Consider the following 13,142-nt stretch of genomic DNA (forward strand, 5'->3'; position numbering starts at 1 on the left):
ACCCACTCCTCTCCCTACCTCCTGGAGAGGATAGAAATAGGAAAATTTGGCAGATGAATATGTGGCTGAAGAGTTGCTGTAGTGCGCAGGGGTTCAGATTGGCGGATCATGGGGAACTTTTCTGGAGAAGGTCTGACCTCTCCAAAAAAGATGCACTGCACCTGAACTGGAGGGGGGCAATATCCTGTCAGGCAGGTTTGCTAGATCTGTTGAGGTGGGTTTAAACTAGTTTGGCAGGTGGGTGCGAATCAGAATGAGAGTGCAGAGATTAGGGTAGAAGGACAACTCGATTTGAAGGGAGAGAAGAATCAGATTGTTGAAATTAATGAAGTAGAGGGGGTAGTAAAAGTAGATGGTAAAGGAGTGAATATGAGGGACATTCTCTCAAGTGCATATATTTCAATGCAAGGAGCATTGTAAATAAGGTGGATGAGCTTAGAGCAAGGACACGTGGAAATATAATATTGTAGCCATCAGTGAAACTTGGTTGCAGGAGGGGAATGATTGGCAGTGAAATATTCCAGGATTCTGTTGTTTTAGGTATGATAGAACCGGGGGGGGGGGGATAAAAGGTGGAGGAGTTGCATTGCTTGTTAACGAAGCAATGATATGGCAGGATAGATTGGAGGGCTCGTCCGGCGAGGGTATTTGGGTGGAAGTGAGGAATGGAAAGGCATGAAAACACTAATGGGAGTGTATTATAGACCCCGAATAGACAGAGGGAATTAGAGGAGAAAATTTGTAAGGAGATAGGATATTTGTAGTAAACATAAGGTGATGATGGAGGTTTTAACTTTCGACACATTGGCTGGGATGCCCATCCTGTAAAAGGAAAGGGCTGTATAATTTTGAGTTTGTCAAATGTGTTCAGAAAGTTTTCTAAATTAGTACTCAGAAGAACCAACTAGAGAGGGGTGAGTATTGGATCTTCTGTTAGGGAACAAGATAGGTCAGGTGACAAGGTTTGTGTTGGGGAACATTTTGGATCTAGATTTGGGTTAATTATGGAGAAGGATAGGGCTGGGCCTAAGGTTGAAATTCTGTATAAGAACAAGGCTAATTTCAAGGAAATGGGAAAGGATTTAGAAGGTGTGGACTGGGATAATGTATTTTCTAGGAAGGACGTAACAGATAAATGGAGGATATTCAAAGGGGAAATTTTGAGAGTAAGGATTCAGTATGTCCCTGTGAGGATTAAAGGAAAGGTTGGAAAATATAGGGAGCCTTGGTTTTCAAGGGATAATGGGAATTTGGTTCGGAGGAAGTGGGATATGTACAATAGGTCTAGACAGTGGGGAATAGATGAGGTGTTTGAGGAATATAAGGAGTGTAAGAAAAATCTTAAGAAATTAGCAAGGCTAATAACAGGTAGACTGCTTTGGCAGGCAAGGTAGAAATAATCCAAAGGGTTTCTACAGGTACATTAAAAGTAAAAGAATAGAAGGATAAAATTGGGCCCCTTGAGGATCAGAGGGGTCGGCTCTGTGAGAAGTCAGAAGAGATATGGGAGATTTTAAATGATTTTTTTCTTCAGTATTCACTAAGGAAAGGAATATTGAGTCAGGAAAAGTAAGAAAATCTAGTAGCAAGGTCATGGAAAATATACAGATTAATGATGAAGTAGTACAGGTACACAATCTTTTATCCAGACATCTAAAATCCAGAAAGTTCAACAATCTGGAAAGTGGGGAGAGAGACGGCAGTGCGAGTCAAGCGGTTGAGTGGGGGAGACCGGCAGCACGAATTGGGCGGGCGAGGGGAGAGACTGGCAGCGCAAGTCGGGCAGGAGAGGGGGAGAGACCGGCAGCGCGAGTCGGGCAGATGAGGGGGGGGAGACCAGCAGCACGAATTGGGCGGGCGAGGGGAGAGACCGGCAGCGCAAGTCAGGCAGGAGAGGGGGAGAGACCGGCAGCGCGAGTCGGGCAGATGAGGGGGGGGAGACCAGCAGCAGGAATTGGGCGGGCGAGGGGAGAGACCAGCAGCATGAGTCGGGGGGGCAGGGGCGGGGAGTCCGGCAGCGTGAGTCAGGCAGTCGAGGGGGGGGAGACCGGCAGTGCGACTGGAAGGGGGTGGGGATGGATACGCAGCACAATTCAGGTGGGTTTAAATCTGGCTTTCAGAAATCCAGAAAAATCCGAAATTCGGGACACGCTGTCCCACAAGGGTTCGGGAGAAAGGATTGTGTACCTGTACTGGCTATTTTAAAGAGATCAAGGTGGATAAATCTCTGGGTCCTGACAAGATATAGTGGGGGCTCTGAGAGAAATATTTAAAATGTAATTAGCCTTGGGGAGGTACCAGAGGATTGGAGGGTGGCTCATGTTGTTCCACTATTTTAAAAATGGTTCTAAAAGAGTAAACCGGGAAATTATAGGCCTGTGAGTCTAACATCAGTGGTGGGTAAATTAATGGAGAGTGTTCTTGGAGTTGGAATGTACAATTATTTGGATAGACAGGGACTGATTAGGAATAATCAACATGGTTTTGTTCATGGTAGATTATGTTTAACAAATCTTAGAGAATTTTTCAAGGAAGTTACTTGACGAGTTAAGGCTGTGCATGTTGTCTATGTGGACTTTAGTAAGGCCTTTGACAAGGTTCTGCATAGAGGTTGGTTAGAAAGGTTCAATCATTAGGTATTAATGTTCAACTGGGTTCAACAATGGTTGGATGGGAGATGCCAGAGAGAAGTGGTGGAAAATTGTTTGTCAAATTGGAGGCTGGTGACTAGTGGAGTGCCTCAGGGATCAGTACTGAGTCCATTCATCATATATTTTTAATGATCTGGGTGGTAAATTGGATTAGTAAGTATGCAGATGATATGAAGATTGGTGGTGTTATGGACAGTGAGGAAGGTTTTCAAAACTTGCAGTAGGATATAGGACTAATCAGCAAAGGTCATACACATGAAATGGTGGACAATTGAGGAGTGCAGAGAACAAAGGGATTTAGGCCTTCATAAATCAGAGTATTGAATACCGGAGTTGGGATTCATGTTCAAGTTGTGTAAGGCATTGGTATGGTCAAATTTGGAATATTGTGTGCAGTTTTGGTCACTGAATTATTGGAAGGATATCAAAGTAGAGAGCAGAGAAGATTTACAAGAATGTTGCCTGGGTTTCAAGGTTTGGGTTACAGGGAAAGGTTAAACAGGCTGGGACTTTATTCCCTGGAGAGTAGAAGATTGAGGGGTGATTTGATAGCGGTCTTTAAAATTACAAGGGGTACAGATCGAGTAAATGTGGATAGGGTTTTCCATTGAGAGAGGGGGAGATTCAAACAAGGGGACATAGATTAAAGGGGGAGAAGAATAGGGGAAACCTGAAGGGGAATCTCTTCACTCAGAGGATGATGGGAATGTGGACTGAGCTTCCAGCCAAAGTGGTAGATGTGGGCTCTATTTTAATATTGAGGGAAAGGTTGGATAGGTATATGGACAAGAGAGTTATGAAATGTTATGGGCTGGGTGCGGGTCAATGGGACTAGGTGGGAGAAGGTGTTTGGCATGGACTAAAAGGGCCAATCTCACCTGTTTCTGTGCTTAAGTGTATATGCTGGCTCTGGTACTCCTGCATCTGTTTCCCGACGGGAGCAGCTGAAAGACGCTGTGCTCAGAGTGGAAGAGGTCCTCAATTTGTGCGCCCTCTTCAGACAATGATCCAGGTCGATCACATTGATGGGGGATGGAGACTTCAGTGATCCTCTCTGTCACTCTTGTGATTCTATGAATTCACCTTCAATCCAATGCTCTACAGAAACCATACCACACTATGATGCAGCCAGCCAGGATGCTCTATTAGGAGCTCCTGTGGATAGTGGACAAGATACTGGCCAGTAGCCTTGCCCATTTTAGTTTTCTCAGTAAGTGCAGTCACTGATGCGGTTTATGAGGAGACTTCATGTGTCCAGGATAGGTCACTTGTTAAATGGACTCTGAGGAACTTGGTGCTCTCTACTCTTTCCACTACCAAATTATATAACTACTGATTTAATATAAACCTACTCTAAAAGCTAAACCTTCCCTACCTCATAACCCTCTGTTTTTATTTCATCCCTGTGCCTAAAAAGTATTTTAAATGTCTCTATTGTACCAACCTCTACCACCACCCCTGGAAACACATTCCAGGCACCCACTACTCTGTTTATATTTAAAAAAATGTATCTATGATGTCTCCCCTTGACCTTCCTTCCCTCACTTTGCACAGATGTCCTCTGGTTTTTGCTTCTCTCACCCTGGGAAAAAGACACTAGCTGTCCACCCTATTTATGCCTCATAATCTTTTAGACCTCTATTAAGTCACCTCTCATCCTTCTTTGCTCCAAAGAGAAAAGCCCAAGCTCTGCTACCTTGCCTCTTAAGACATGTTCTCCAAACCAGGTAAATTATCTACAACCTTCCTGTAGTGAGATGGTCAGAACTGTACATAATATTCCAAATGTGGTCCAACCAAAGTTTTAAAGAGCTCCAACATTACCTCTCGACTCTTGAACTCAATCCCCTGTCAAATGAAGGCTGTCGTACCATAAGCCTTCTTAACTACCATATCAATCTGTGCAGCAACCTTGAGAGTGATGTGGATTTGGACCCAAGGCCCCTGCTCTTCCACACTGTTAGGAATCCTGCCTTTAAGTTTGCCCTTCCAAAATGCATCACTTCCCATTTACCCAGATTGAACTCCATCTGCCACTCTTCCACCCAACTCTGCATCTTCTCTATATCCTGTTGTAACCCACGACAACCTTGTACACTAGCCATTCTCAACCATGTTCAAGGCAGGCGTGGGATTCTGATGATTGGAAGAGAAAGATTTTACCATTTTGATTTTAATTCTACAGGTCTTGATTTAAGATTCAACAATTTATCAAACTGTGGAGCAGAGTCAATTGCAAAATTCCTTCTCGTAAGTGAAAGATTTCCATTGGATTAGTTCTGGTTTGACATGGGGTATGGGAAACATCGGAATGGATTAGGTTCCATTGCCGTAAGAACAACTCAGCATCAAGTCAGTTGAATGGCTGTGGAAGAAATGTTAAATAGAACCAAACAGCAAGCAAGTCAGGCAGTATCTGTGGAGAGAGAAACAGTCAACATTTCAGGTCTGAGAACAGAGAAAAAGAAAAACATTTGGTTTTCAATTGTAGAAAAGAAGGCAGGGAAGCTCCATTTGAATGTACTTTGAATACTGTTAGTGTGGAATGTGTCTGGACACTCTCTCCTGTCTATTGATATCATTAAGCATTGACACTCAAATCTTTCATCTATCAGGAAACAAGTTCACTCATTGACCTCAACCTGATGTGCAATGACATTGGAAGCAACGGCGCAGAATGGCTTGCAAAAGCCTTGCAGGTACAGAGCTGAATCTCATTTTCTCAGTCATATGTTGACATTGGAATTGATTCATAAGGACATAGTTGCACTGAAGAGGATGCAGAGAAGATTCAGAAAGATGTTGCCTGGAATGGAATGTTTCAATTATGAAGTGAGACTGGATAGACTGTTCTTGTCTTTTTTTTGGAGTAGATGAGGTTGAAGGGAGACATTATGGAATTAAACAAAATTTTAAATAGCATAGATAGGGTAGATTGTGAGAAATGTTTCCCCATAATTTGAGAGAGAGAAACTAAAATCAGAAGTGTCAATATACCAGTGGAATAAAGGGGTCTTCAGAGGTATGAGGGAGGAGCTGACAAAAGTTCATTGGAAGTGGACACCAATGGGGAAGATGGGAAAGCAGCAGTGGATGGATTTTCCGAGATTAACTTGCAAAGCACAGGACAAATTCATCCCAAGGATGAAGAAATGCTCGAAAGGGAGGACAAGAGAGGTCAAAGTCAACATCAAAGCAAAAGGGTGTACATATGGCAAAAATTAGTGGGAAGCAAGAAGATTGGGAAGCTTTTAAAAGCCAACAGAAGGCAACTAAAAAAGCAATAAGGAGAGAAAAGATGAAATACGAAGGTTGCTAACAACATAAAAGACGATGAGAAAAGTTTTTTTCAGGAACATAAAGAGCAAATGAGAGCCAGAGTGGACATTGAACCACTGGTAAACAACACAAGGAGATAGTAATGGGAGGTGATGAAATGGTGGATGAACTTGATAAGTATTTTGCATCTGTCTTCACTGTGTAAGGCACCAGTAATGTGCCAGAAGTTCGAGAGTGTCAAGGGGCAGAAGTGTGTGTAGTTTATATTACCAAGGAGAAGGTTCTGGGAACGGTGAAAGGTCTGATGGTTGATACATCACCTGGACCAGTTGAAGTACACCCCAAGGTTTTGAAAGAGGCAGCTGAAGAAATTGTGGAGACATTGGTAGTGATCTTTCAGGAATCACTAGATTCTGGAATGGTTCCTGAGGATTGGGAAATTGCAAATTTCACTTCACTCTTTAAAGAAGGAGGGAGGCAAAAGAGAGGAAATTATAGGCCGGTTAGTCCGACTGGTGGTTGGTAAGATATTAGATTCTTTTATTAAGGATGAGGTTTCAGTGTATGGCAAAATAGGTCAAAATCAGCATGATTTCCTGAAGGGGAAATCTTTCCATAACAAACCTTTGGAATTCTTTGAGGAAGTAACAGGAAGGACAGATAAAGGAGAGTAAGTGGATGTGATTTACCTGGATTTTCAAAAAAGCTTTGATATGGTCCCACACATGAGGCTGCTAAGCAAGATGAGAGCCCATGGTATTGCAGGATAGATATGAGCATGGACATAATGGTAAAAGTTCCATTATTGTCACATAATACTACATTTAGAATGTAACATACATGAAATTCTTTAACTTTTGTGTACCATAAAGCAGACAGAGAGTCACCACTTTGTCCAGCACCTCTCAGAAACCTACAGTACTTGGTGTTCCTAGGAGGTCTCCCCTCCAAGTACTGACCAGTCCTAAGCCTGCTTAGCTTCTGAGATCAGACAATCCCAGGCATATTCTGGCTATTGTGGTGTTAGAAGATTGGCTGACTGCCACTAGGCAGGGAGTGGGGATAAAAGGGGGCTTTTCTGGCTGGTTGCTGGTGACCAGTGGTGTTCCACAAAGCTCGGTACTAGGGCTTCTGCTTTTCACATTACTCGTTGATCATTTAGATGATGGATTAGATAGCCAAGTTTGCAGACAATACAAAGATCAGAGGAGAGGTGGGTAATGTTGAAGCACTGAAGCTGCAGAAGATCAGGCAAGGAAATGGCAGATGGAGAACAGTGTAGTTTGATGGAAGAAATAAAGGTATAGACTATTTTCTAAATTATTTCCAGCTTTCAGTCCCTTCTAAGTTCCTTCCTGGCTTCGATACAATTCTCAAGAGCCATGACTGTTTTGTGTTTCGTCAATCTTGCGTATGCTTTCTTTTTCCCCCCAACCAAATATTCCTACTCTCTTGTCAATAATGGCTCTTCTTCCCCCCACCCTGCTTCCTTTGTCTCAGTGGGACAAATCTATCCATGACCCCTCAACAATCTCCATATTTGGTTGTGCAATTCTCCAAGGACATCTGTTTCCAATTAACATTCCCATGTTTCCTGATCTGTATTAATTAGCCTTTCCCAACTCAATGCTTCCCCATATCATCTGCTTCTGTCCTTTTTTTCTGCTGAAGGTTAGGTCACCATTTCTGAAATACTAATTGGGGGAAGGCAAATCATGTCACTATTAGACAGGAGCTCGGGGAATTAACTGAGAGCAGCTGTTGTCAGGCAAGCCCACAAATGGCATTTGGGAGTTGTTTCAGCACTGACCTATTTGAGATTAGGACCAGTATGCTTCAGTGTGAAGCAAGGGTTGGCATGGCAAGATGAGAAAATTTGTCAAAGAGAACAAGGTTCAGGAAGCTAAATGCAGGCGGGACCCTGGAGGAACACAACACAAAGATTGCTGAAACATGCTCAAGCAGGGCATTAGGAAGGTCGTAAGTGATCATGAAATATCCTTCATGAGCAGCATTAAATTACATTTCCTGGCATTTATTAAACATAAGAGGATGTCTAGGCAGAGGCTAGGACCATTCAAAGACAAATTTATGCTTGGAGTCAGGAAGTAGGCGAGGCACTAAATGAGCCCTTTGCTTTAGCACCATCTTCAGATTTGCCAATGACACCACAGTAGTGGGTCAGGTCTCAAATAATGAGGAGTCAGTATAGTGGCATGGTGCCAAGATAATAGCCTCTCTCTCAACATCAATAAGAAGGGACATGGTCATTGACTTCAGAATATGGGGCAGAGTCCATACCCCTGGCCACACTAATGTTGTTGAAGTCAAAGAGTAAGTAGCTTCGTTCTTAGAAATAAATATCTACAATGAGCTGACCAAGGACAAACATATTGAATTGATGGTCAAGAAGGTACACCACTGCCACTACTTTCTTAGAAGATTAATTAAATTCAGCATGTCCTTCCTTCAATACCTTCCACAGGTGCATCACAATGTATTACAGGAGCTGCTCTGTAGAAAAAATTACAGAAGGTGGTAAATTCAACTAAGAAAGCCTCCCTCCCCTTCATAGGCCCATCTCCTACTGCCCAGGAAAGGCAGCCAACGCACTGAAAGACCCATCACACCCTGGGCATCCTCCCATTGGGGAGTAGGCTTACGAATATGAGATGGCGCACCAACAGGCTTCGAGACATTTTCTTCCCTACAACTATCAGGCTCCAGAAGAAATTGTAACAGTGCTCTCATACTGCCCTTGCTTGGTACTAAATGATCTTCCTTTACATTGTAATCCAATATTGTGTCAATTGTGCTCAATACACAGCAGTATGAATGGCAGGGATAACCCATTAATCTGTTTGCAGAAGAGCCCTGCTCACTGTTTTCTGTATGTTGTGACAAATTGTTGAAGAAATTTACTCTTCGAACAGATAAAACACTCTTGGAGAAGGAGGTCAAATCAAGGTTTATTGCACGATATCACAGATTGAGTGTGTGGCGCGAGAAATGTACAGTTGTGCATTTTGGTAGAAGAAATAAACAATTGGATTATTATTTGGATGGGGAGAAAATTCAAACCTCAGAAGTACAAAGGGACTTGAGGGTCCTCGTGGAGGGTAACCTGAAGGTTGACTGCCAGGTTGGATCGGTGGTTAAAAAAAAAAGGCGAATGCTATGTTGGCATTCATTTCAAAGGGGATTAAGAATAAAGAGGTGTTGATCTGACTCTATGGGGCACTGGTGAGATCTCATTTGGAGAACTGGGTGAAGTTTTGGGTCCCATATCTTAAAAAGGATAGAGCAATGTTGGAGAGGGTACAGAGGAGGTTTTCCAGAATGATTCCAGGAATGAGAGTGATAACATATGAGGAACACTTAGCGGTTCTTGGACTCTATTCATTAGAATATAGAAGAATGAGAGGGGATCTCATAGAAACATTTTGAATAATGAATGGATTGGACAGAATAAATGTAAATAAGATGTTTCCCCTGTTGGGTGATTTCAGGACAAGGGAGCACAGTGTTAGAATTAAAAAGTACCAATTTACAACAGAGATGAGAAATTTCTTTAGCCAGAGGGTTTTGGATTTGTGGAATTCGTTGTCACATGCAACTGTGGAGGCAGGATCATTGGGAGAATTTAAAGAGGAAATTGATAGGTATCTAAATAGTCAGGGTATCAAGGGATATGGGGACAAGGCTGGAACTTGGAACTAGATGGAAGAACAATTTAGCTCAGGAAGGTTTCACGAAGCAAACTTGATGGGCTAAATGGCTTGTTTCTGTTCCTTTTTCTTGTGATCTTGTGAAGAGAGAGGGTGAGCAGTCAGATGTAATGATCCATGTACGGACTAATGACTGGGTAGGAAGGGTGATGAGATACTGAAAAATGAGTTCTGGGAGTTAAGAGTGAAATTGAAGGACAGGGCCTCAAAGGTTGTGATTTCAGGATTGCTACCTATGCCATGTTAGAAATAGGAGGATAATGCAGCTTAACGCATAGCTAAAAAGATGGTTTCAATTCAGGAATTTTTTTTGATTTAAAAGATTTTTTTCTTATCAAGTTTTATATCTTCTAATTATGTCCTTCCTCCTCCTTTATATGATTTGATGTTTATCAATTGGTATGGTAATAGTATTCAGTGTTTTCAAGGCTTGTTTGTTGACGGTTGTCTCGTGTCCTTTGAACAGTTATCAGCAAAGTTTAATTTACTAAATTCACACTTTTTTAGATACTTGCAGATCAGAAAGTTTTTTACAGGTTCATTTACCAAATTTTCCCATGACTTGTGAATCTAACAACCCAGAAGGGTTTAATAACCTTTATAGATAATATATACACTTGAATGTCTAAAGACAAATTATCCCATATTTCCTGATCTAAATCCCCAATCCAACAGATGTAATGACAGGGAAGCAACCTTGCTACGTATGCTTTGATCTTATTGAGCTCTTGAACCTTATTGGAGGAAGATTTTTCGGGTTTTGTCAATAACATTACGTGTTGATCTTGAACCTTCATCAAGTCCTACTATTTACAGCTCTTAGGGCATGAAGAACTACCACTTTGATAGAAAGATCCTGTTCCACCCACTAGTACTCAGTGGTCATGTCATTTCTTAATTTAGAAAAGATCAGATGTTCTGCATTATATGCTAACATTAATCTTCATAAAATTTGGAGTTCTTTATGGACTATTTTCGTGCTCATTAAATCTGTTTGTCTTGATCATTGAATGCATTTATTTATGTACATGGTTTTTCCTTCAGTTAGTAAAATTTTATAGTAGCTTCAGCAGAACTACCCTACCTTTAATTTTATGTCAAACCTTCCCAGGTTTGTTCAGTAGGGGTTTAGAGTTCTTTTCTTTGTTTTTTTTTTCTTTTTTGTCATTCCAACAACATTGTATGGGGAAGGGGAATTTTTTTATTTTTGGAAATGTACTTGCATTCTTCATATTTGTTAACCTTGTGTTCTTTATAAAACTCATTAAAAAGATTGAAAGAGAAAAAGATCACCAGTTGGGAGGGCTTCAGATTCTTGGATCACTGGGCACTCTTCAAGGGACGGTGAGACTTGTATTGTCAGGATCCTTTGCACCTGAACTGGAAGGAGACAAATATCCTTGCAGGAAGGTTTGTTAATCCTGCTATGAAGGGTTTAAGCTACATTTGCAGGTGGATGGGAACTAGAGTGCCAGAGTAGATAGTGGAGTGGGGAGGAAAAAGGTGATGTTAAAATTGCATATAATGACAGAAATCAAAAGGTTGTGTGTGCTGCATCTATTTCAATGCAAGGAGAATTGTAGGAAAGGCAGACGAACCTAGAGTGTAGATTGGCATGTGGAGATATGACATTGTGTCATGAGTGATACTTGGTTGCAGGAGGAGGAGGACTGGCAGCTCAATGTTTGGGACTTCCATTGTTTCAGACATGATAGATCAAGAGGGATAAAAGAGGAAGGAGTGGCATTGCTCATCAGGGAGAATATCATAGCTGTGCTCAGGCAGATCAAGCCAGAGAGCTCATCTATAGAGCCTATGTGGTGAACTGTTGTATACTCATTAACCTGGCTCCACCTTGTCCTGTGACTATACCTGTAGCTCCTCCCTCTTGACCCTGTATAAAGGCTCCAACACCATACCCCTCCCCAGAAAGCCTGGATCACAGCATAGAATGATCTTCGTTTATTGTAAATAAAAGCCTATAGTTCCTTATTGCTACTTTTGAATGATTGATAGCACATCAGGCTATATGGGTGGAGCTGAGGAATGGGAAAGGTATGATACACTCATGCAGGTTTTATTATAGACCACCCAATAGTCAGTGGGAATTGGAGGAACAAATCTGTAGAGAGATACCAGACAGCTGCGGGAAGTATAAAGTTGTGATACATGGAGATTTTAACTTTCCAATTATTGACTGGGTCTCCCATATTGTAAAAGGACTGGATGGGTTAGGGTTTGTCAAATCTGCTCAGGAAAAATTGGGATAGTTACATGGAAGGAAGAGTATGGAGGCCTATGGACTGGGTGCAGGTCAGTGGACAGAAAATAGTTCAGACAGATTAAAAGGGTCGAAGGGTCTAGTTTCTGTTTTGTAATGTTCTATAGCTCCATCATGGAGAGACTAGAACTTCTAGACCCTGTGCTGGTACTCCAATTTATATATCAAAATGAACAAGTTTTTGCACCACTATTCAATAGTACTAAGGCATTAGTGTTGATAAGCAGGATACCTTCAAGGGAAGGAGGGATGTTTAAAATGAAAAAAGGTTAAGGAAGGATAGGGCAGTTTCAGAGCAGTACAAGATGGTCTCTGCTTCAGTTGAAATGAGCTACTATCTATTCATTGAGGATAAAAGTTAACTCCTCCCATTCCTCCTGTTATGGGCAGTTTGTCAATCTTAGTGATTTTCTCCCTTGGTCAGTAATTTTCCACTTGCCCTCGGTTACAGTTGACCCTTTTACAAAGATAGTGAAAGGGATCGTAATGTGAGGAATGTTAGAGATGGTGTTGAGTCTTTTAAGGAGCACTAAAGTGCACAAGGTCCCTTCAGTCTGATGCACTATGTCCAAGGTTATTGAAAGAGGTGAGTGAAGAGATTATTGGGGCCATGAAAAAGATCATTGTATCCTCACTGGGAACAGGTGGAGTTCTTGAAGGTATCCTGCTTATCACACTAATGCCTTTGTACTATTGAATAGTGGCACAAAAACTTGTTTATTTTGATGTATAAATATTGGAGCAAAATTGTCATTCTTTGGAGGGTAGGTAAAGTTGTATGTTCAAGAAGGGAAACTTCACATTTGAGACAAAAGGAAGGACTTTCTTTCCTAGCCCTTTCCAGTAAAGGCAAGGTTCCCCTCGTCCTTGCCTACCAACTCACCAACCTCTACATCCCACGTACTATTCTCAACAATTTCCGCCTCTTACAATGGCATCCAACCACCAAGCCCCTCCCCTCCTCTTTACATAGGAGTCTTCACGACTCCCTTGTCCATTCATTCCCTTCCATCAATTGCCTTTCGCTCCCCTTGATACCCACCCCTTTGAGTGGCAGCCTTTATAACTACCCCTATTCGTGGACTCAGTCCTCTCAAGTGAAGGAACACTTTTGAATCTGGAAGAATCATTTACTGCTTCTGGTATTCCCAATGTGGGGAAACTGGACATAGAATGCTTCATCGAGCACCTTCACTCTGTCCA

At 41.9% G+C, this 13,142-nt stretch overlaps 1 protein-coding gene across 5 annotated transcripts in view; it reads left to right on the plus strand.

The window, feature by feature from the left end:
• LOC138742783 (leucine-rich repeat-containing protein 34-like) overlaps window positions 1-13,142 on the plus strand; it is a 69,443-nt gene that overhangs the window by 25,582 nt on the left and 30,719 nt on the right. For all 5 annotated transcript variants that reach the window (XM_069897709.1, XM_069897710.1, XM_069897712.1 and 2 more), the window contains 2 exons: window positions 4,837-4,901; window positions 5,267-5,350. In XM_069897709.1, coding sequence (XP_069753810.1) covers window positions 4,837-4,901; window positions 5,267-5,350 — 149 coding nt within the window. The remainder of the gene's footprint in view (window positions 1-4,836; window positions 4,902-5,266; window positions 5,351-13,142) is intronic.

The sequence above is a fragment of the Narcine bancroftii genome, chromosome 9 (assembly GCF_036971445.1).
Source record: "Narcine bancroftii isolate sNarBan1 chromosome 9, sNarBan1.hap1, whole genome shotgun sequence".
NCBI lineage: Eukaryota > Metazoa > Chordata > Chondrichthyes > Torpediniformes > Narcinidae > Narcine > Narcine bancroftii.